The sequence below is a fragment of the Oncorhynchus nerka genome, unplaced genomic scaffold (genome assembly GCF_034236695.1).
Source record: "Oncorhynchus nerka isolate Pitt River unplaced genomic scaffold, Oner_Uvic_2.0 unplaced_scaffold_1533, whole genome shotgun sequence".
Classification (NCBI taxonomy): Eukaryota; Metazoa; Chordata; class Actinopteri; order Salmoniformes; family Salmonidae; genus Oncorhynchus; species Oncorhynchus nerka.
The window spans coordinates 53,753-77,585 of record NW_027039781.1 but is presented as its reverse complement, the minus strand read 5'-3'; the positions used below and the strand labels follow the sequence as shown (position 1 = coordinate 77,585).

The 23,833-nt window shown below is 43.0% G+C and overlaps 1 protein-coding gene across 1 annotated transcript in view; it reads right to left on the bottom strand.

The window, feature by feature from the left end:
* LOC115124218 (probable E3 ubiquitin-protein ligase HERC1) overlaps positions 1-23,833 on the bottom strand; it is a gene marked incomplete at both ends in the record, with an annotated part of 96,567 nt that overhangs the window by 19,668 nt on the left and 53,066 nt on the right. Inside the window, 7 exon segments of the mRNA XM_065015299.1 lie at positions 7,449-7,674; positions 15,956-16,039; positions 16,908-17,147; positions 18,679-18,843; positions 19,418-19,528; positions 21,514-21,620; positions 22,065-22,220. Of these exon segments, the coding sequence (XP_064871371.1) occupies positions 7,449-7,674; positions 15,956-16,039; positions 16,908-17,147; positions 18,679-18,843; positions 19,418-19,528; positions 21,514-21,620; positions 22,065-22,220 (1,089 nt within the window).

Here is a 23,833-nt window from a genome sequence, read left to right as displayed (position 1 = left end):
TAACTTTATCCAATGAGCATCACAAGCCCTAACTTTATCCAATGAGCATCACATGCCCTAACTTTATCCAATGAGCAACACAAGCCCTAACTTTATCCAATGAGCATCTCAAGCCCTAACTTTATCCAATAAGCAACACAAGCCCTAACTTTATCCAATGAGCAACACAAGCCCTAACTTTAGCCAATGAGCAACACAAGCCCTAACTTTATCCAATGAGCAACACAAGCCCTAACTTTATCCAATGAGCATCACAAGCCCTAACTTTATCCAATGAGCATCACAAGCCCTAGCTTTATCCAATGAGCATCACAAGCCCTAACTTTATCCAATGAGCAACACAAGCCCTAACTTTAGCCAATGAGCATCACAAGCCCTAACTTGATCCAATGAGCATCACAAGCCCTAACTTGATCCAAGGAGCATCACAAGCCCTAACTTTATCCAATGAGCAACACAAGCCCTAACTTTATCAATGAGCAACAAGCCCTTATCCAATGAGCAACAAGCCCTAACTTTATCCAATGAGCAACACAAGCCCTAACTTTATCCAATGAGCAACAAGCCCTTATCCAATGAGCAACACAAGCCCTAACTTTATCCAATGAGCAACACAAGCCCTAACTTTATCCAATGAGCATCAAAGCCCTAACTTTATCAAATGAGCATCACAAGCCCTAACTTGAATGAGCATCACAAGCCCTAACTTTTATCCAATGAGCATCACAAGCCCTAACTTGATCCAATGAGCATCACAAGCCCTAACTTTATCCAATGAGCAACACAAGCCCTAACTTTATCCAATGAGCAACAAGCCCTTATCCAATGAGCAACAAGCCCTAACTTTATCCAATGAGCAACACAAGCCCTAACTTTATCCAATGAGCAACAAGCCCTTATCAATGAGCAACAAGCCCTAACTTTATCCAATGAGCAACACAAGCCCTAACTCCAATGAGCATCACAAGCCCTAACTTTATCAAATGAGCATCACAAGCCCTAACTTGATCCAATGAGCATCACAAGCCCTAACTTTATCAATGAGCAACACAAGCCCTAACTTGATCCAATGAGCAACACAAGCCCTAACTTTATCCAATGAGCAACAAGCCCTTATCCAATGAGCAACAAGCCCTAACTTTATCCAATGAGCAACACAAGCCCTAACTTTATCCAATGAGCAACAAGCCCTTATCCAATGAGCAACAAGCCCTAACTTTATCCAATGAGCAACACAAGCCCTAACTTTATCCAATGAGCATCACAAGCCCTAACTTGATCCAATGAGCATCACAAGCCCTAACTTGATCCAATGAGCATCACAAGCCCTAACTTTATCCAATGAGCATCAAAGCCCTAACTTTATCCAATGAGCAACACAAGCCCTAACTTTATCCAATGAGCATCACAAGCCCTAAGTTTATCCAATGAGCATCACAAGCCCTAATTTTAGCCAATGAGCAACACAAGCCCTAATTTTAGCCAATGAGCAACACAAGCCCTAACTTTCCAATGAGCATCACAAGCCCTAACTTTATCCAATGAGCAACACAAGCCCTAACTTTATCCAATGAGCAACACAAGCCCTAACTTTATCCAATGAGCATCACAAGCCCTAACTTTATCCAATGAGCATCACAAGCCCTAACTTTATCCAATGAGCATCACATGCCCTAACTTTATCCAATGAGCAACACAAGCCCTAACTTTATCCAATGAGCATCTCAAGCCCTAACTTTATCCAATGAGCAACACAAGCCCTAACTTTATCCAATGAGCAACACAAGCCCTAACTTTATCCAATGAGCAACAAAGCCCTAACTTTATCCAATGAGCAACACAAGCCCTAACTTTATCCAATGAGCATCACAAGCCCTTATCCAATGAGCATCACAAGCCCTAGCTTTATCCAATGAGCATCACAAGCCCTAACTTTATCCAATGAGCAACACAAGCCCTAACTTTATCCAATGAGCATCACAAGCCCTAACTTGATCCAATGAGCATCACAAGCCTTGATCCAAGGAGCATCACAAGCCCTAACTTTATCCAATGAGCAACACAAGCCCTAACTTTATCCAATGAGCAACAAGCCCTTATCCAATGAGCAACAAGCCCTAACTTTATCCAATGAGCAACACAAGCCCTAACTTTATCCAATGAGCAACAAGCCCTTATCAATGAGCAACAAGCCCTAACTTTATCCAATGAGCAACACAAGCCCTAACTTTATCCAATGAGCATCACAAGCCCTAAGAGCATCACAAGCCCTAACTTGATCCAATGAGCATCACAAGCCCTAACTTTATCCAATGAGCAACACAAGCCCTAACTTTATCCAATGAGCAACAATGAGCAACAAGCCCTAACATCCAATGAGCAACACAAGCCCTAACTTTATCCAATGAGCAACAAGCAAATGAGCCACAAGCCCTAACTTTATCCAATGAGCATCACAAGCCCTAACTTTATCCAATGAGCATCACAAGCCCTAGCTTTATCCAATGAGCATCACAAGCCCTAACTTTATCCAATGAGCAACACAAGCCCTAACTTTAGCCAATGAGCATCACAAGCCCTAACTTGATCCAATGAGCATCACAAGCCCTAACTTGATCCAAGGAGCATCACAAGCCCTAACTTTATCCAATGAGCAACACAAGCCCTAACTTTATCCAATGAGCAACAAGCCCTTATCCAATGAGCAACAAGCCCTAACTTTATCCAATGAGCAACACAAGCCCTAACTTTATCCAATGAGCAACAAGCCCTTATCCAATGAGCAACAAGCCCTAACTTTATCCAATGAGCAACACAAGCCCTAACTTTATCCAATGAGCATCACAAGCCCTAACTTTATCAAATGAGCATCACAAGCCCTAACTTGATCCAATGAGCATCACAAGCCCTAACTTTATCCAATGAGCAACACAAGCCCTAACTTTAGCCAATGAGCATCACAAGCCCTAACTTTATCCAATGAGCAACACAAGCCCTAACTTTATCCAATGAGCAACAAGCCCTTATCCAATGAGCAACAAGCCCTAACTTTATCCAATGAGCAACACAAGCCCAAACTTTATCCAATGAGCAACAAGCCCTTATCCAATGAGCAACAAGCCCTAACTTTATCCAATGAGCAACACAAGCCCTAACTTTATCCAATGAGCATCACAAGCCCTAACTTGATCCAGTGAGCATCACAAGCCCTAACTTGATCCAATGAGCATCACAAGCCCTAACTTGATCCAATGAGCATCACAAGCCCTAACTTTATCCAATGAGCAACACAAGCCCTAACTTTATCCAATGAGCAACAAGCCCTTATCCAATGAGCAACAAGCCCTAACTTTATCCAATGAGCAACACAAGCCCTAACTTTATCCAATGAGCAACAAGCCCTCATCCAATGAGCAACAAGCCCTAACTTTATCCAATGAGCAACACAAGCCCTAACTTTATCCAATGACCATCACAAGCCCTAACTTTATCCAATGAGCATCACAAGCCCTAACTTGATCCAATGAGCATCACAAGCCCTAACTTTAGACAATGAGCATCACAAGCCCTAACTTTATCCAATGAGCAACAAGCCCTTATCCAATGAGCAACAAGCCCTAACTTTATCCAATGAGCAACACAAGCCCTAACTTTATCCAATGAGCATCACAAGCCCTAACTTGATCCAGTGAGCATCACAAGCCCTAACTTGATCCAATGAGCATCACAAGCCCTAACTTGATCCAATGAGCATCACAAGCCCTAACTTTATCCAATGAGCAACACAAGCCCTAACTTTATCCAATGAGCATCACAAGCCCTAAGTTTATCCAATGAGCATCACAAGCCCTAATTTTAGCCAATGAGCAACACAAGCCCTAATTTTAGCCAATGAGCAACACAAGCCCTAACGTTATCCAATGAGCATCACAAACCCTAACTTTATCCAATGAGCAACACAAGCCCTAACTTTATCCAATGAGCAACACAAGCCCTAACTTTATCCAATGAGCATCACAAGCCCTAACTTTATCCAATGAGCATCACAAGCCCTAACTTTATCCAATGAGCATCACATGCCCTAACTTTATCCAATGAGCAACACAAGCCCTAACTTTATCCAATGAGCATCTCAAGCCCTAACTTTATCCAATAAGCAACACAAGCCCTAACTTTATCCAATGAGCAACACAAGCCCTAACTTTAGCCAATGAGCAACACAAGCCCTAACTTTATCCAATGAGCAACACAAGCCCTAACTTTATCCAATGAGCATCACAAGCCCTAACTTTATCCAATGAGCATCACAAGCCCTAGCTTTATCCAATGAGCATCACAAGCCCTAACTTTATCCAATGAGCAACACAAGCCCTAACTTTAGCCAATGAGCATCACAAGCCCTAACTTGATCCAATGAGCATCACAAGCCCTAACTTGATCCAAGGAGCATCACAAGCCCTAACTTTATCCAATGAGCAACACAAGCCCTAACTTTATCCAATGAGCAACAAGCCCTTATCCAATGAGCAACAAGCCCTAACTTTATCCAATGAGCAACACAAGCCCTAACTTTATCCAATGAGCAACAAGCCCTTATCCAATGAGCAACAAGCCCTAACTTTATCCAATGAGCAACACAAGCCCTAACTTTATCCAATGAGCATCACAAGCCCTAACTTTATCAAATGAGCATCACAAGCCCTAACTTGATCCAATGAGCATCACAAGCCCTAACTTTATCCAATGAGCAACACAAGCCCTAACTTTAGCCAATGAGCATCACAAGCCCTAACTTTATCCAATGAGCAACACAAGCCCTAACTTTATCCAATGAGCAACAAGCCCTTATCCAATGAGCAACAAGCCCTAACTTTATCCAATGAGCAACACAAGCCCAAACTTTATCCAATGAGCAACAAGCCCTTATCCAATGAGCAACAAGCCCTAACTTTATCCAATGAGCAACACAAGCCCTAACTTTATCCAATGAGCATCACAAGCCCTAACTTGATCCAGTGAGCATCACAAGCCCTAACTTGATCCAATGAGCATCACAAGCCCTAACTTGATCCAATGAGCATCACAAGCCCTAACTTTATCCAATGAGCAACACAAGCCCTAACTTTATCCAATGAGCAACAAGCCCTTATCCAATGAGCAACAAGCCCTAACTTTATCCAATGAGCAACACAAGCCCTAACTTTATCCAATGAGCAACAAGCCCTTATCCAATGAGCAACAAGCCCTAACTTTATCCAATGAGCAACACAAGCCCTAACTTTATCCAATGAGCATCACAAGCCCTAACTTGATCCAATGAGCATCACAAGCCCAAACTTGATCCAATGAGCATCACAAGCCCTAACTTGATCCAATGAGCATCACAAGCCCTAACTTTATCCAATGAGCAACACAAGCCCTAACTTTATCCAATGAGCAACAAGCCCTTATCCAATGAGCAACAAGCCCTAACTTTATCCAATGAGCAACACAAGCCCTAACTTTATCCAATGAGCAACAAGCCCTTATCCAATGAGCAACAAGCCCTAACTTGATCCAATGAGCAACACAAGCCCTAACTTGATCCAATGAGCAACACAAGCCCTAACTTGATCCAATGAGCATCACAAGCCCTAACTTGATCCAATGAGCAACACAAGCCCTAACTTGATCCAATGAGCATCACAAGCCCTACCTTGATCCAATGAGCAACAAGCCCTAACTTGATCCAATGAGCATCACAAGCCCTAACTTTATCCAATGAGCAACACAAGCCCTAACTTCATCCAACGAGCAACAAGCCCTTATCCAATGAGCAACAAGCCCTAACTTTATCCAATGAGCAACACAAGCCCTAACTTTATCCAATGAGCATCACAAGCTCTAACTTTATCCAATGAGCAACACAAGCCCTAACTTTATCCAATGAGCAACACAAGCCCTAACTTTAGCCAATGAGCATCACAAGCCCTAACTTGATCCAATGAGCAACACAAGCCCTAACTTGATCCAATGAGCATCACAAGCCCTAACTTGATCCAATGAGCATCACAAGCCCTAACTTGATCCAATGAGCATCACAAGCCCTAACTTGATCCAATGAGCATCACAAGCCCTAACTTTATCCAATGAGCAACACAAGCCCTAACTTTATCCAATGAGCAACAAGCCCTTATCCAATGAGCAACAAGCCCTAACTTTATCCAATGAGCAACACAAGCCCTAACTTTATCCAATGAGCAACAAACCCTTATCCAATGAGCAACAAGCCCTAACTTTATCCAATGAGCAACACAAGCCCTAACTTTATCCAATGAGCATCACAAGCCCTAACTTGATCCAATGAGCATCACAAGCCCTAACTTGATCCAATGAGCATCACAAGCCCTAACTTGATCCAATGAGCATCACATGCCCTAACTTTATCCAATGAGCAACACAAGCCCTAACTTTATCCAATGAGCAACAAGCCCTTATCCAATGAGCAACAAGCCCTAACTTTATCCAATGAGCAACACAAGCCCTAACTTTATCCAATGAGCAACAAGCCCTTATCCAATGAGCAACAAGCCCTAACTTTATCCAATGAGCAACACAAGCCCTAACTTTATCCAATGAGCATCACATGCCCTAACTTTATCCAATGAGCAACACAAGCCCTAACTTTATCCAATGTGCAACAAGCCCTAACTTGATCCAATGAGCATCACAAGCCCTAACTTTATCCAATGAGCATCACAAGCCCTAACTTTATCCAATGAGCATCACATGCCCTAACTTTATCCAATGAGCAACACAAGCCCTAACTTTATCCAATGAGCAACAAGCCCTAACTTGATCCAATGAGCAACACAAGCCCTAACTTGATCCAATGAGCAACACAAGCCCTAACTTGATCCAATGACCATCACAAGCCCTAACTTTAGCCAATGAGCAACACTAGCCCTAACCAGATCCATGCACTAACAAGGTGTTCCAGACCCAGATGTGACACCTACTACAGGAGATATGTTGGTCTACTGTACTTCAAACTGGCTTGGTGAAATGACACAAAGCAGACAGTGAAGTCAACATCTCTCCTCAACCTCCCTTCTCTGATGTCCTCTCACCTCCTCTCTCCTCTCCTCAACCTCCCTCCTCTAATGTCCTCTAACCTCCTCTCCTCAACCTCCCTTCTCTAATGTCCTCTCACCTCCTCTCCTCAACCTCCCTTCTCTGATGTCCTCTCACCTCCTCTCCTCAACCTCCCTTCTCTAATGTCCTCTCACCTCCTCTCCTCAACCTCCCTTCTCTAATGTCCTCTCACCTCCTCTCCTCAACCTCCCTTCTCTAATGTCCTCTCACCTCTCCCCAACCTCTCTTCTCTGTCCCCTCTCCTCCCCCCCTCCTCTCCCCCCCCCTCTCCTCTCCCCCTCTCCTCTCCTCTCTCTCCCCTCCTCTCCTCTCACCTCCTCCTCCAGTACCGTTGGCTGAGTCTCTGAAGCAGGGTTTGATTTTGTGTAGCCTCTCCATCATGATCTTGTTGATGCAGTGTGTCCAGTGGTCCGTGCGGTGCAGGATCCTGATGAGCTGTGTGGTGGCCTCAGCCAGGACTGTGGCCACAGGGCTGCAGATAGGATCACCGGGCAGGAGGTCACGAGGGGTACCCCGCATCTGCATATCACAGATCTTCACCTGGAACAGAGAGTTAGGGAGCAGTGAGACACATATCTTCACCCGGAGACAGAGAGTTAGGGAGCAGTGAGACACATATCTTCACCCGGAGACAGAGAGTTAGGGAGCAGTGAGACACATATCTTCACCTGGAACAGAGAGTTAGGGAGCAGTGAGACACATATCTTCACCTGGAACAGAGAGTTAGGGAGCAGTGAGACACATATCTTCACCTGGAACAGAGAGTTAGGGAGCAGTGAGACACATATCTTCACCTGGAACAGAGAGTTAGGGAGCAGTGAGACACATATCTTCACCTGGAACAGAGAGTTAGGGAGCAGTGAGACACATATCTTCACCTGGAACAGAGAGTTAGGGAGCAGTGAGACACATATCTTCACCTGGAACAGAGAGTTAGGGAGCAGTGAGACACATATCTTCACCTGGAACAGAGAGTTAGGGAGCAGTGAGACACATATCTTCACCTGGAACAGAGAGTTAGGGAGCAGTGAGACACATATCTTCACCTGGAACAGAGAGTTAGGGAGCAGTGAGACACATATCTTCACCTGGAACAGAGAGTTAGGGAGCAGTGAGACACATATCTTCACCTGGAACAGAGAGTTAGGGAGCAGTGAGACACATATCTTCACCTGGAACAGAGAGTTAGGGAGCAGTGAGACACATATCTTCACCTGGAACAGAGAGTTAGGGAGCAGTGAGACACATATCTTCACCTGGAACAGAGAGTTAGGGAGCAGTGAGACACATATCTTCACCTGGAACAGAGAGTTAGGGAGCAGTGAGACACATATCTTCACCCGGAACAGAGAGTTAGGGAGCAGTGAGACACAGATCTTCACCTGGAACAGAGAGTTAGGGAGCAGTGAGACACAGATCTTCACCCGGAGACAGAGAGTTAGGGAGCAGTGAGACATATTTTCACCCGGAGACAGAGAAACAGCTGCAATTTGGCCAGTTGGGGGAGAAAGAAAGAAAGAAAAATGTTGGTTTTTAACCCTGATTTGTCTTCTTTTTGATTCACAGACGTTGGATGTAGTTTATTCAGGATGTTGTTTGATATTTACTAAATGGATGAATAATTCCACATGAAACAGCGCATGTTGATGAATCAAGACCACACCATCTGTTTGGTGCGAAGGCCCCAGGCTGAATGGTTCTGATGCCAATACGCCTTTAACAAGGTTAATGTCTATGTTTAGGTGGGTTATAGGCTAGGCTAACCTGTCTATGTTTAGATGGGTTATAGGCTAGGCTAGGCTAACGTGTCTATGTTTAGGTGGGTTATAGGCTAGGCTAGGCTAACATGTCTATGTTTAGGTGGGTTATAGGCTAACTAACGTGTCTATGTTTAGGTGGGTTATAGGCTAGGCTAACTAACGTGTCTATGTTTAGATGGGTTACAGGCTAACTAACGTGTCTATGTTTAGGTGGGTTGTAGGCTAGGCTAACGTGTCTATGTTTAGGTGGGTTATAGGCTAACTAACGTGTCTATGTTTAGGTGGGTTATAGGCTAGGCTAACGTGTCTATGTTTAGATGGGTTATAGGCTAGGCTAACGTGTCTATGTTTAGATGGGTTATAGGCTAACTAACGTGTCTATGTTTAGGTGGGTTATAGGCTAGGCTAACGTGTCTATGTTTAGGTGGGTTATAGGCTAGGCTAACTAACGTGTCTATGTTTAGGTGGGTTATAGGCTAGGCTAACTAACCTGTCTATGTTTAGATGGGTTATAGGCTAGGCTAACTAACCTGTCTATGTTTAGATGGGTTATAGGCTAGGCTAACTAACGTGTCTATGTTTAGGTGGGTTATAGGCTAGGCTAACGTGTCTATGTTTAGGTGGGTTATAGGCTAGGCTAACTAACGTGTCTATGTTTAGGTGGTTTATAGGCTAGGCTAACTAACGTGTCTATGTTTAGGTGGGTTATAGGCTAGGCTAACTAACGTGTCTATGTTTAGGTGGGTTTATAGGCTAGGCTAACTAACGTGTCTATGTTTAGGTGGGTTATAGGCTAGGCTAACTAACGTGTCTATGTTTAGGTGGGTTATAGGCTAACTAACGTGTCTATGTTTAGGTGGGTTATAGGCTAGGCTAACGTGTCTATGTTTAGGTGGGTTATAGGCTAGGCTAACGTGTCTATGTTTAGGTGGGTTATAGGCTAGGCTAACTAACGTGTCTATGTTTAGGTGGGTTATAGGCTAGGCTAACTAACGTGTCTATGTTTAGGTGGGTTATAGGCTAGGCTAACTAACGTGTCTATGTTTAGGTGGGTTATAGGCTAGGCTAACTAACGTGTCTATGTTTAGGTGGGTTATAGGCTAACTAACGTGTCTATGTTTAGGTGGGTTATAGGCTAGGCTAACTAACGTGTCTATGTTTAGGTGGGTTATAGGCTAGGCTAACTAACGTGTCTATGTTTAGGTGGGTTATAGGCTAGGCTAACTAACGTGTCTATGTTTAGGTGGGTTATAGGCTAGGCTAACTAACGTGTCTATGTTTAGGTGGGTTATAGGCTAGGCTAACTAACGTGTCTATGTTTAGGTGGGTTATAGGCTAGGCTAACTAACGTGTCTATGTTTAGGTGGGTTATAGGCTAGGCTAACTAACGTGTCTATGTTTAGGTGGGTTATAGGCTAGGTTTAGGTGGGTTATAGGCTAACTAACGTGTCTATGTTTAGGTGGGTTATAGGCTAGGCTAACGCTATGTTTAGGTGGGTTATAGGCTAGGCTAACTAACGTGTCTATGTTTAGGTGGGTTATAGGCTAGGCTAACTAACGTGTCTATGTTTAGGTGGGTTATAGTTATGTTTAGGTGGGTTATAGGCTAGTGTCTATGTTTAGGTGGGTTATAGGCTAACTAACGTGTCTATGTTTAGGTGGGTTATAGGCTAGGCTAACTAACGTGTCTATGTTTAGATGGGTTATAGGCTAGGCTAACTAACGTGTCTATGTTTAGGTGGGTTATAGGCTAGGCTAACTAACGTGTCTATGTTTAGGTGGGTTATAGGCTAGGCTAACTAACGTGTCTATGTTTAGGTGGGTTATAGGCTAGGCTAACTAACGTGTCTATGTTTAGGTGGGTTATAGGCTAGGCTAAGGCTGTAACGTGTCTATGTTTAGGTGGGTTATAGGCTAACCTGTCTATGTTTAGGTGGGTTATAGGCTAGGCTAACTAACGTGTCTATGTTTAGGTGGGTTATAGGCTAGGCTAACTAACGTGTCTATGTTTAGGTGGGTTATAGGCTAGGCTAACTAACGTGTCTATGTTTAGGTGGGTTATAGGCTAACTAACGTGTCTATGTTTAGGTGGGTTATAGGCTAGGCTAACTAACGTGTCTATGTTTAGGTGGGTTTATAGGCTAGTCTAACTAACGTGTCTATGTTTAGGTGGGTTATTGGCTAACTAACTTGTCTATGTTTAGATGGGTTATAGGCTAGGCTAACTAACGTGTCTATGTTTAGGTGGGTTATAGGCTAGGCTAACTAACGTGTCTATGTTTAGGTGGGTTATAGGCTAGGCTAACTAACGTGTCTATGTTTAGGTGGGTTATAGGCTAGGCTAACTAACTTGTCTATGTTTAGATGGGTTATAGGCTAGGCTAACTAACGTGTCTATGTTTAGGTGGGTTATAGGCTAGGCTAACTAACGTGTCTATGTTTAGGTGGGTTATAGGCTAACTAACGTGTCTATGTTTAGGTGGGTTATAGGCTAGGCTAACTAACCTGTCTATGTTTAGGTGGGTTATAGGCTAGGCTAACTAACGTGTCTATGTTTAGGTGGGTTATAGGCTAGGCTAACTAACGTGTCTATGTTTAGATGGGTTATAGGCTAGGCTAACTTACTTGTCTATGTTTAGGTGGGTTATAGGCTAGGCTAACTAACCTGTCTATGTTTAGGTGGGTTATAGGCTAAGCTAACTAACCTGTCTATGTTTAGGTGGGTTATAGGCTAGGCTAACTTACTTGTCTATGTTTAGGTGGGTTATAGGCTAGGCTAACTAACGTGTCTATGTTTAGGTGGGTTATAGGCTAGGCTAACTAACGTGTCTATGTTTAGGTGGGTTATAGGCTAGTCTAACTAACGTGTCTATGTTTAGGTGGGTTATAGGCTAGGCTAACGTGTCTATGTTTAGGTGGGTTATAGGCTAGTCTAACTAACGTGTCTATGTTTAGGTGGGTTATAGGCTAGGCTAACGTGTCTATGTTTAGGTGGGTTATAGGCTAGTCTAACTAACGTGTCTATGTTTAGGTGGGTTATAGGCTAGGCTAACGTGTCTATGTTTAGGTGGGTTATAGGCTAGGCTAACGTGTCTATGTTTAGGTGGGTTATAGGCTAGGCTAACTAACGTGTCTATGTTTAGGTGGGTTATAGGCTAACTAACGTGTCTATGTTTAGGTGGGTTATAGGCTAGGCTAACTAACGTGTCTATGTTTAGGTGGGTTATAGGCTAGGCTAACTAACGTGTCTATGTTTAGATGGGTTATAGGCTAGGCTAACTTACTTGTCTATGTTTAGGTGGGTTATAGGCTAGGCTAACTAACGTGTCTATGTTTAGGTGGGTTATAGGCTAGGCTAACTAACGTGTCTATGTTTAGGTGGGTTATAGGCTAGGCTAACTAACGTGTCTATGTTTAGGTGGGTTATAGGCTAGGCTAACTAACCTGTCTATGTTTAGGTGGGTTATAGGCTAGGCTAACTAACGTGTCTATGTTTAGGTGGGTTATAGGCTAGGCTAACTAACGTGTCTATGTTTAGGTGGGTTATAGGCTAGGCTAACTAACGTGTCTATGTTTAGGTGGGTTATAGGCTAACTAACGTGTCTATGTTTAGGTGGGTTATAGGCTAGGCTAACTAACGTGTCTATGTTTAGGTGGGTTATAGGCTAGTCTAACTAACGTGTCTATGTTTAGGTGGGTTATTGGCTAACTAACTTGTCTATGTTTAGATGGGTTATAGGCTAGGCTAACTAACGTGTCTATGTTTAGGTGGGTTATAGGCTAGGCTAACTAACGTGTCTATGTTTAGGTGGGTTATAGGCTAGGCTAACTAACGTGTCTATGTTTAGGTGGGTTATAGGCTAGGCTAACTAACTTGTCTATGTTTAGATGGGTTATAGGCTAGGCTAACTAACGTGTCTATGTTTAGGTGGGTTATAGGCTAGGCTAACTAACGTGTCTATGTTTAGGTGGGTTATAGGCTAACTAACGTGTCTATGTTTAGGTGGGTTATAGGCTAGGCTAACTAACCTGTCTATGTTTAGGTGGGTTATAGGCTAGGCTAACTTACTTGTCTATGTTTAGGTGGGTTATAGGCTAGGCTAACTAACGTGTCTATGTTTAGATGGGTTATAGGCTAGGCTAACTTACTTGTCTATGTTTAGGTGGGTTATAGGCTAGGCTAACTAACCTGTCTATGTTTAGGTGGGTTATAGGCTAAGCTAACTAACCTGTCTATGTTTAGGTGGGTTATAGGCTAGGCTAACTTACTTGTCTATGTTTAGGTGGGTTATAGGCTAGGCTAACTAACGTGTCTATGTTTAGATGGGTTATAGGCTAGGCTAACTTACTTGTCTATGTTTAGGTGGGTTATAGGCTAGGCTAACTAACCTGTCTATGTTTAGGTGGGTTATAGGCTAACTAACTTGTCTATGTTTAGATGGGTTATAGGCTAACTAACGTGTCTATGTTTAGGTGGGTTTATAGGCTAGGCTAACTAATGTGTCTATGTTTAGGTGGGTTTATAGGCTAGGCTAACTAACGTGTCCATGTTTAGGTGGGTTATAGGCTAGGCTAACTAACCTGTCTATGTTTAGGTGGGTTTATAGGCTAGGCTAACTAACGTGTCTATGTTTAGGTGGGTTATGGGCTAACTAACGTGTCTATGTTTAGGTGGGTTTATAGGCTAGGCTAACTAACGTGTCTATGTTTAGGTGGGTTTATAGGCTAGGCTAACTAACGTGTCTATGTTTAGGTGGGTTTATAGGCTAGGCTAACTAACGTGTCTATGTTTAGGTGGGTTAAGGGCTAACTAACGTGTCTATGTTTAGGTGGGTTATAGGCTGGGCTAACTAACGTGTCTATGTTTAGGTGGGTTTATAGGCTAGGATAACTAACCTGTCTATGTTTAGGTGGGTTACTGGCTAGGCTAACTAACGTGTCTATGTTTAGGTGGGTTACTGGCTAGGCTAACTAACGTGTCTATGTTTAGGTGGGTTATGGGCTAACTAACGTGTCTATGTTTAGGTGGGTTATGGGCTAACTAACGTGTCTATGTTTAGGTGGGTTATAGGCTAACTAACGTGTCTATGTTTAGGTGGGTTATAGGCTAGGCTAACTAACGTGTCTATGTTTAGGTGGGTTATAGGCTAGGCTAACTAACCTGTTTATGTTTAGGTGGGTTATAGGCTAGGCTAACAAACATGTCTATGTTTAGGGGGTTTATAGGCTAGGCTAACTTACTTGACTATGTTTAGGTGGATTATAGGCTAGGCTAACTAACGTGTCTATGTTTAGGTGGGTTATAGGCTAACTAACTTGTCTATGTTTAGGTGGGTTATAAGCTAGGCTAACTAACCTGTTTATGTTTAGGTGGGTTATAGGCTAGGCTAACTAACGTGTCTATGTTTAGATGGGTTATAGGCTAGGCTAACTAACGTGTCTATGTTTAGGGGGTTTATAGGCTAGGCTAACTTACTTGTCTATATTTAGGTGGGTTATAGGCTAAGCTAACTAACCTGTCTATGTTTAGATGGGTTATAGGCTAGGCTAACTAACCTGTCTATGTTTAGGTGGGTTATAGGCTAGGCTAACTTACTTGTCTATGTTTAGATGGGTTATAGGCTAGGCTAACTAACTTGTCTATGTTTAGGTGGGTTACCTTTATTTAACTAGGCAAGTCAGTTAAGAACAAATTCTTATTTACAATGACGGCCTACCAAAAGGCCAAACCCTAACCTGCTCATCCTTACATGCAACTTCATCATCAAACAATACATTTATCCAACTGAGTTCTCGTAAAGTTACAAGTTGTTTTTGAATAACTTAAAAACATGACAGACGTAAGGTAATAATGACCGAACTAACAATGGCAAGATAGAACAATCTGACGAGTAGTTTGAACAGACCTTACAGTTGAGGTTTAAATAGGTTCAATGTTTAACTAGGTTCAATGTTTAACTAGGTTCAGTGTTTAACTAGGTTCTGTTTAACTAGGTTCTATGTTTAAATAGGTGCAATGTTTAACTAGGTTCAATGTTTAACTAGGTTCAATGTTTAACTAGGTTCTAGGTTTAACTAGGTTCAATGTTTAACTAGGTTCAATGTTTAACTAGGTTCAATGTTTAACTAGGTTCTAGGTTTAACTAGGTTCTGTTTAACTAGGTTCTAGGTTTAAATAGGTTCAATGTTTAAATAGGTTCTAGGTTTAACTAGGTTCTAAGTTTAACTAGGTTCTAGGTTCTAAGTTTAAATAGGTTCTAGGTTTAACTAGGTTCAATGTTTAACTAGGTTCAATGTTTAACTAGGTTCTATGTTTAACTAGGTTCTGTTTAACTAGGTTCTAGGTTTAAATAGGTTCAATGTTTAAATAGGTTCTAGGTTTAACTAGGTTCTAGGTTTAACTAGGTTCAATGTTTAACTAGGTTCAATGTTTAACTAGGTTCTAAGTTTAACTAGGTTCTAAGTTTAAATAGGTTCAATGTTTAAATAGGTTATAGGTTTAAATAGGTTATAGATTTAACTAGGTTCTAGGTTTAACTAGGTTCTAGGTTTAACTAGGTTCTAAGATTAAATAGGTTCTAGGTTTAACTAGGTTCTAAGTTTAACTAGGTTCTAGGTTCTAAGTTTAAAAAGGTTCTAGGTTTAACTAGGTTCTAGGTTTAAATAGGTTATAGGTTTTACTAGGTTCAATGTTTAACTAGGTTCTGTTTAACTAGGTTCTAGGTTTAAATAGGTTCAATGTTTAAATAGGTTATAGGTTTAACTAGGTTCTAGGTTTAACTAGGTTCTAGGTTTAAATAGGTTATAGGTTTTACTAGGTTCAATGTTTAACTAGGTTCTGTTTAACTAGGTTCTAGGTTTAAATAGGTTCAATGTTTAAATAGGTTATAGGTTTAACTAGGTTCTAGGTTTAACTAGGTTGTAGGTTTAACTAGGTTCTAGGTTTAACTAGGTTCTCGGTTTAACTAGGTTCTCGGTTTAACTAGGCTCTAGGTTTAACTAGGTTCTAGGTTTAACTAGGCTCTAGGTTGAACTAGGTTCTAGGTTCAGCGTTGTCTTACCTTCTCTCCAGGGTTACTGCTGTAGAACATGACACAGGGGTAGAGCTCTGTGGCGTCCACGTCCTCGAAGGCTAACTTGGGCTCCTGTGGAGAACAATAACAGGCTTCTGTAAACACAGCAGAGACTGTCTCAAACACTCTGGTGTCTCTAGGTGGGGGCACTCTGGTGTCTCTAGGGGGGGACTCTGGTGTCTCTAGGGGGCACTCTGGTGTCTCTAGGGGCGGCACTCTGGTGTCTCTGGGGGGGCTCTGGTGTCTCTAGGGGGCTCTCTAGGAGGGGGGGCGCACTCTGGTGTCTCTAGGGGGCACTCTGGTGTCTCTAGGGGGAACTCTGGTGTCTCTAGGGGGGCACTCTGGTGTCTCTAGGAGGGGGAACTCTGGTGTCTCTAGGGGGGAACTCTGGTGTCTCTAGGGGGAACTCTGGTGTCTCTAGGGGGAACTCTGGTGTCTCTAGGGGGGCACTCTGGTGTCTCTAGGGGGGGCACTCTGGTGTCTCTAGGGGGGCACTCTGGTGTCTCTAGGGGGCACTCTGGTGTCTCTAGGGGGGCACTCTGGTGTCTCTAGGGGGGCTCTGGTGTCTCTAGGGGGGGACTCTGGTGTCTCTAGGGGGAACTCTGGTGTCTCTAGGGGGGAACTCTGGTGTCTCTAGGGGGGCACTCTGGTGTCTCTAGGGGGGGGTCGCTCTGGTGTCTCTAGGGGGGGGTCGCTCTGGTGTCTCTAGTCTCTAGGTTTCAGACTCTGCTGATAGATATTGATCTCTCTACCCCTCCCTCCCTATCATCTATACATCTCTCTCAGTGAGGGGACTGTAATGACTTGCCATCAGACATCATGGGGTTTTAATTGTTTTGGGAAGAGTTTATAGTCTGGCTCAAAGGGCCAGTCACGGTGAAAAGCATCTCAGAACTGAGGTGGGAAAAAGGCCAAACTGACAGTAGCTTTATGTTCTGACCTCTCCGTTCTTCCCGAAGGAGATGGTGCGTGCCTCCATGTCCAACACACAGGTGATGTAGTCTCCCTGGGTGAAGGAGGAGAGGGTGAGGGTCTGCTCTCCGTTGTGGTACAGGTTCCCGCTGTAGGCCCGGTACAGCCACATGTCTGATGTGGTGCGGTGGTTGAAGTCGTGGACAGGCCAACGGGACACCCCGACGCACGTCCCCTCGTTCCCACGGTTCTCCTTCACAATGTAGAACTACAGGTAGAAACAAACAATGACACAATGTTATGACATACAGGAAACGGGAGCTCATTACTGAAGACTCACCAGAACGGGAGCTCATTACTGAAGACAGCAAAACGGGAGCTCATTACTGAAGTCAGCAGAACGGGAGCTCATTACTGAAGACAGCAGAACGGGAGCTCATTACTGAAGACTCAGCAGAACGGGAGCTCATTACTGAAGACAGCAGAACGGGAGCTCATTACTGAAGACCGCAGAACGGGAGCTCATTACTGAAGACCGCAGAACGGGAGCTCATTACTGAAGACTCAGCAGAACGGGAGCTCATTACTGAAGACTCAGTAGAACGGGAGCTCATTACTGAAGACAGCAGAACGGGAGCTCATTACTAACAGAGGAGCCTCTTAATGAAGAAGTTACAGGTCTGTGAGAGCCAGAAATCTTGCTTGTTTGTAGGTGACCAAATACTTATTTTCCACCATAATTTGCAAATAAATTCATTAAAAATCCTACAATGTGATTTTCTGGATTTTCTTTTCTCATTTTGTCTGTTATAGTTGAAGTGTACCTACCTCTTTTTAAGTGGGAGAACTTGCACAATTGGTGGCTGACTAAATACTTTTTTGTCCCACTGTATATATATATATATATATATTAGAATAAAAATATATGGGGGATTGGAAGTGATGCAAACAATTACATTGGTGGAAGCTACAATCTATCTGCAGTATTTAACCTGATCAAAAACAAACAAACAAAAAAGGGCTGGATGACAAGCAGGACGTATGCTCTTCTGAGTTCTGACACATGCCATTTCCCTTCAAACGTTAGCAACGGGACAGTAGGTGTGTTTTCACATGCCATTTCCCCTCAAACGTTAGCAACGGGACAGTAGGCGTGTTTACACATGCCATTTCCCCTCAAACGTTAGCAACGGGACAGTAGGTGTGTTTTCACATGCCATTTCCCCTCAAACGTTAGCAACGGGACAGTAGGCGTGTTTACACATGCCATTTCCCCTCAAACGTTAGCAACGGGACAGTAGGCGTGTTTACACATGCCATTTCCCCTCAAACGTTAGCAACGGGACAGTAGGTGTGTTTTCACATGCCATTTCCCCTCAAACGTTAGCAACGGGACAGTAGGCGTGTTTACACATGCCATTTCCCCTCAAACGTTAGCAACGGGACAGTAGGCGTGTTTACACATGCCATTTCCCCTCAAACGTTAGCAACGGGACAGTAGGCGTGTTTTCACATGCCATTTCCCCTCAAACGTTAGCAACGGGACAGTAGGCGTGTTTACACATGCCATTTCCCCTCAAACGTTAGCAACGGGACAGTAGGTGTGTTTTCACATGCCATTTCCCCTCAAACGTTAGCAACGGGACAGTAGGCGTGTTTACACATGCCATTTCCCCTCAAACGTTAGCAACGGGACAGTAGGCGTGTTTTCACATGCCATTTCCCCTCAAACGTTAGCAACGGGACAGTAGGCGTGTTTACACATGCCACTGGTAGCACCCAGAGGAGATGTACTGTACCTTCCACTGGTAGCACCCAGAGGAGATGCCGGTAGAGGCCAGTCCATATCCCTTCCCCCCGCTGCCGTGGGTCAGACCCTGGCCATTCTCCACCACACAACACTGAGTCTTCTCCGGGTCAAACGACACCTCCTGGATGGGAAGGTTCTCATCCTCCTCCTCGCCCTGGGGACAGACGGATGAATCAGTTAGTCAGATTGTGAGCCAGTTAATTCACAGAGAAGAAGACAAAGTAGAAGAAAAAAATAATAATAAGAAAAAGTCTGAGAAAAGGAAGAAAAATAAGAAAGAGAATGAAGAAGAAAGAAAAAAGAAAGACGAAAGAAAGAAAGAAGAAGAAAGAAAAAAGAAAGAAGAAGAAGAAGAAACTAAAAAGAAAAGAGGAAAGAAAGAAAGAAAGAAGAAGAAAGAAAAAAGAAAGAAGAAGAAAATAGAAAGAAGAAGAAAGAAAAAGAAAGAAGAAAGAAAAAGAAAGAAGAAGAAAGAAGAAGAAAGAAAGAAGAAGAAGAAGAAAGAAAGAAGAAGAAAATAGAAAGAAGAAGAAGAAGAAAGAAAGAAGAAGAAAATAGAAAGAAGAAGAAAGAAGAAGAAAGAAAAAGAAAGAAGAAAGAAAAAGAAAGAAGAAAGAAAAAGAAAGAAGAAAGAAAAAGAAAGAAGAAAGAAAGAAAAAGAAAGAAGAAGAAGTAAGAATAATAACAGTAAGAAGAAGTGAGAGAGAGCATTATGAGTAGTCCTGTACCTGTAGTTTCAGCTCCTGCTCTTTCTCCTTCATCTGGATGGTGTGCTTGGCCTGGGCGATGGGAGCTTCCCACATACAGTCAGCCAGCAGGGAGAAGAGACGCTCCACCACCTAGAGGAGGACCACACCTTTTACCAGCTACCTCATCAAATCCTCTTATTAGGACCTCACCTTTTACCAGCTACCTCATCAAATCCTCTTATTAGGACCTCACCTTTTTACCAGCTACCTCATCAAATCCTCTTATTAGGACCTCACCTTTTACCAGCTACCTCATCAAATCCTCTTATTAGGACCTCACCTTTTTACCAGCTACCTCATCATATCCTCTTATTAGGACCTCACCTTTTACCAGCTACCTCATCAAATCCTCTTATTAGGACCTCACCTTTTTACCAGCTACCTCATCATATCCTCTTATTAGGACCTTTTTACCAGCTACCTCATCATATTCTCTTATTAGGACCTCACCTTTTACCAGCTACCTCATCATATCCTCCTATTAGGACCTCACCTTTTACCAGCTACCTCATCAAATCCTCTTATTAGGACCTCACCTTTTACCAGCTAACTCATCATATCCTCTTATTAGGACCTCACCTTTTACCAGCTACCTCATCATATCCTCTTATTAGGACCTTTTTACCAGCTACCTCATCATATCCTCTTATTAGGTCCTTTTTACCAGCTACCTCATCAAATCTTATTAGGACCTCACCTTTTACCAGCTACCTCATCATATCCTCTTATTAGGACCTTTTTACCAGCTACCTCATCATATCCTCTTATTAGGACCTCACCTTTTACCAGCTACCTCATCATATCCTCTTATTAGGACCTCACCTTTTACCAGCTAACTCATCATATCCTCTTATTAGGACCTCACCTTTTACCAGCTAACTCATCATATCCTCTTATTAGGACCTCACCTTTTACCAGCTACCTCATCATATCCTCTTATTAGGACCTCACCTTTTACCTGCTACCTCATCAAATCTTATTAGGACCTCACCTTTTACCAGCTACCTCATCAAATCCTCTTATTAGGACCTCACCTTTTACCAGCTACCTCATCATATCCTCTTATTAGGACCTTTTTACCAGCTACCTCATCATATCCTCTTATTAGGACCTCACCTTTTTACCAGCTACCTCATCATATCCTCTTATTAGGACCTCACCTTTTTACCAGCTACCTCATCATATCCTCTTATTAGGACCTCACCTTTTTACCAGCTACCTCATCATATCCTCTTATTAGGACCTCACCTTTTACCAGCTACCTCATCAAATCCTCTTATTAGGACCTTTTTACCAGCTACCTCATCAAATCCTCTTATTAGGACCTTTTTACCTGCTACCTCATCATATCCTCTTATTAGGACCTTTTTACCAGCTACCTCATCAAATCCTCTTATTAGGACCACACCTTTTTACCAGCTACCTCATCATATCCTCTTATTAGGACCACACCTTTTACCAGCTACCTCATCATATCCTCTTATTAGGACCTTTTTACCAGCTACCTCATCAAATCCTCTTATTAGGACCTCACCTTTTACCAGCTACCTCATCAAATCCTCTTATTAGGACCTTTTTACCAGCTACCTCATCATATCCTCTTATTAGGACCTCACCTTTTACCAGCTACCTCATCATATCCTCTTATTAGGACCTCACCTTTTACCAGCTACCTCATCAAATCCTCTTATTAGGACCTTTTCACCAGCTACCTCATCATATCCTCTTATTAGGACCTCACCTTTTACCAGCTACCTCATCATATCCTCTTATTAGGACCTCACCTTTTTACCAGCTACCTCATCATATCCTCTTATTAGGACCTCACCTTTTTACCAGCTACCTCATCATATCCTCTTATTAGGACCTTTTTACCAGCTACCTCATCAAATCCTCCTATTAGGACCTTTTTTACCAGCTACCTCATCAAATCCTCTTATTAGGACCTTTTTACCAGCTACCTCATCATATCCTCTTATTAGGACCTTTTTACCAGCTACCTCATCAAATCCTCTTATTAGGACCTAACCAGTGGGTCATTTTGAGAGGCTTCACTCTGCATACAGCTCCAGTACCTGTGTCATCTGGTCGTTCTCTACACTGGCCTCGCAGGCAGGCAGCACAGCCTCCAGAACATGAAGGGCCAGGAGACGAGTTCTCAGGTTGCCCACCAGAGGGACTCCTACAGACCAACAACAAAAACACTTGTGTCATTGAAAAGCAACAACAACAAAAAAAAAAGAGGAAAAAAATCTTACGCAAATTAGGTGCTAAGCGACATTAACAACTTCCCAAAAAGCCAGGCACTCGTGTGAGTTTGAAAGTTTTAAAAGCGTTTAATGAACGGGCTAAGACACGATTCAAATAAACCTTCATCCGTTTGACCTGACCTTTGACAGAAATAACATAACGAAAGGAAGACACTGGTGAAAATGGAGGCTTGTGTAAATGTAAGTCCTTACCTCTGACCTGACGTCGGTCAGGATGTATATTAAATGGTTGGCTGTGCTGGTGCATATCTAACCCATATTGAAGTCGATGTAAAGAAACATCTAAACTTACAAGTACAGACTGGTGATTTTCATAATGCATTTTAACTGTACAAATACAGTTGATTGGACCGTACCTGAGCAGCATTTCTGTGCAGCGATGTTGAGCAGCACCTCTGTCCACTTTGGAGAAGACATCTTGGATTGGATGGCCTTGGAGGAGACGACTCGCCTCAGGAACACCAGGAAGTCTCCCAGGTGAAGCTCTGCTGTGTGCTGCTTACGCACCAACGCTATGGAACACAACAACAACAACAACAACATATTACAGAGTGAAGCTCTACAGGGTGCTGTTTCCACTCCAACAACAACACCATATTACAGAGTGAAGCTCTACAGGGTGCTGTTTCCACTCCAACAACAACATATTACAGAGTGAAGCTCTACAGGGTGCTGTTTCCACTCCAACACAACAACATATTACAGAGTGAAGCTCTACAGGGTGCTGTTTCCACTCCAACAACAACAACATGTTACAGAGTGAAGCTCTACAGGGTGCTGTTTCCACTCCAACAACAACATATTACAGAGTGAAGCTCTACAGGGTGCTGTTTCCACTCCAACAACAACAACATATTACAGAGTGAAGCTCTACAGGGTGCTGTTTCCACTCCAACAACAACATATTACAGAGTGAAGCTCTACAGGGTGCTGTTTCCACTCCAACAACAACATATTACAGAGTGAAGCTCTACAGGGTGCTGTTTCCACTCCAACAACAACATATTACAGAGTGAAGCTCTACAGGGTGCTGTTTCCACTCCAACACAACAACAACATATTAAAGAGTGAAGCTCTACAGGGTGCTGTTTCCACTCCAACAACAACATATTACAGAGTGAAGCTCTACAGGGTGCTGTTTCCACTCCAACAACAACAACAACATGTTACAGAGTGAAGCTCTACAGGGTGCTGTTTCCACTCCAACAACAACATATTACAGAGTGAAGCTCTACAGGGTGCTGTTTCCACTCCAACACAACAACAACATATTACAGAGTGAAGCTCTACAGGGTGCTGTTTCCACTCCAACAACAACATATTACAGAGTGAAGCTCTACAGGGTGCTGTTTCCACTCCAACAACAACAACATATTACAGAGTGAAGCTCTACAGGGTGCTGTTTCCACTCCAACAACAACATATTACAGAGTGAAGCTCTACAGGGTGCTGTTTCCACTCCAACAACAACATATTACAGAGTGAAGCTCTACAGGGTGCTGTTTCCACTCCAACACAACAACAACAACATATTACAGAGTGAAGTTCTACAGGGTGCTGTTTCCACTCCAACAACAACAACATGTTACAGAGTGAAGTTCTACAGGGTGCTGTTTCCACTCCAACAACAACATATTACAGAGTGAAGCTCTACAGGGTGCTGTTTCCACTCCAACAACAACATATTACAGAGTGAAGCTCTACAGGGTGCTGTTTCCACTCCAACACAACAACAACATATTACAGAGTGAAGCTCTACAGGGTGCTGTTTCCACTCCAACAACAACATATTACAGAGTGAAGCTCTACAGGGTGCTGTTTCCACTCCAACAACAACATATTACAGAGTGAAGCTCTACAGGGTGCTGTTTCCACTCCAACAACAACAACATGTTACAGAGTGAAGCTCTACAGGGTGCTGTTTCCACTCCAACAACAACAACATATTACAGAGTGAAGCTCTACAGGGTGCTGTTTCCACTCCAACAACAACATATTACAGAGTGAAGCTCTACAGGGTGCTGTTTCCACTCCAACAACAACATATTACAGAGTGAAGCTCTACAGGGTGCTGTTTCCACTCCAACACAACAACAACAACATATTACAGAGTATTACAGAGTGA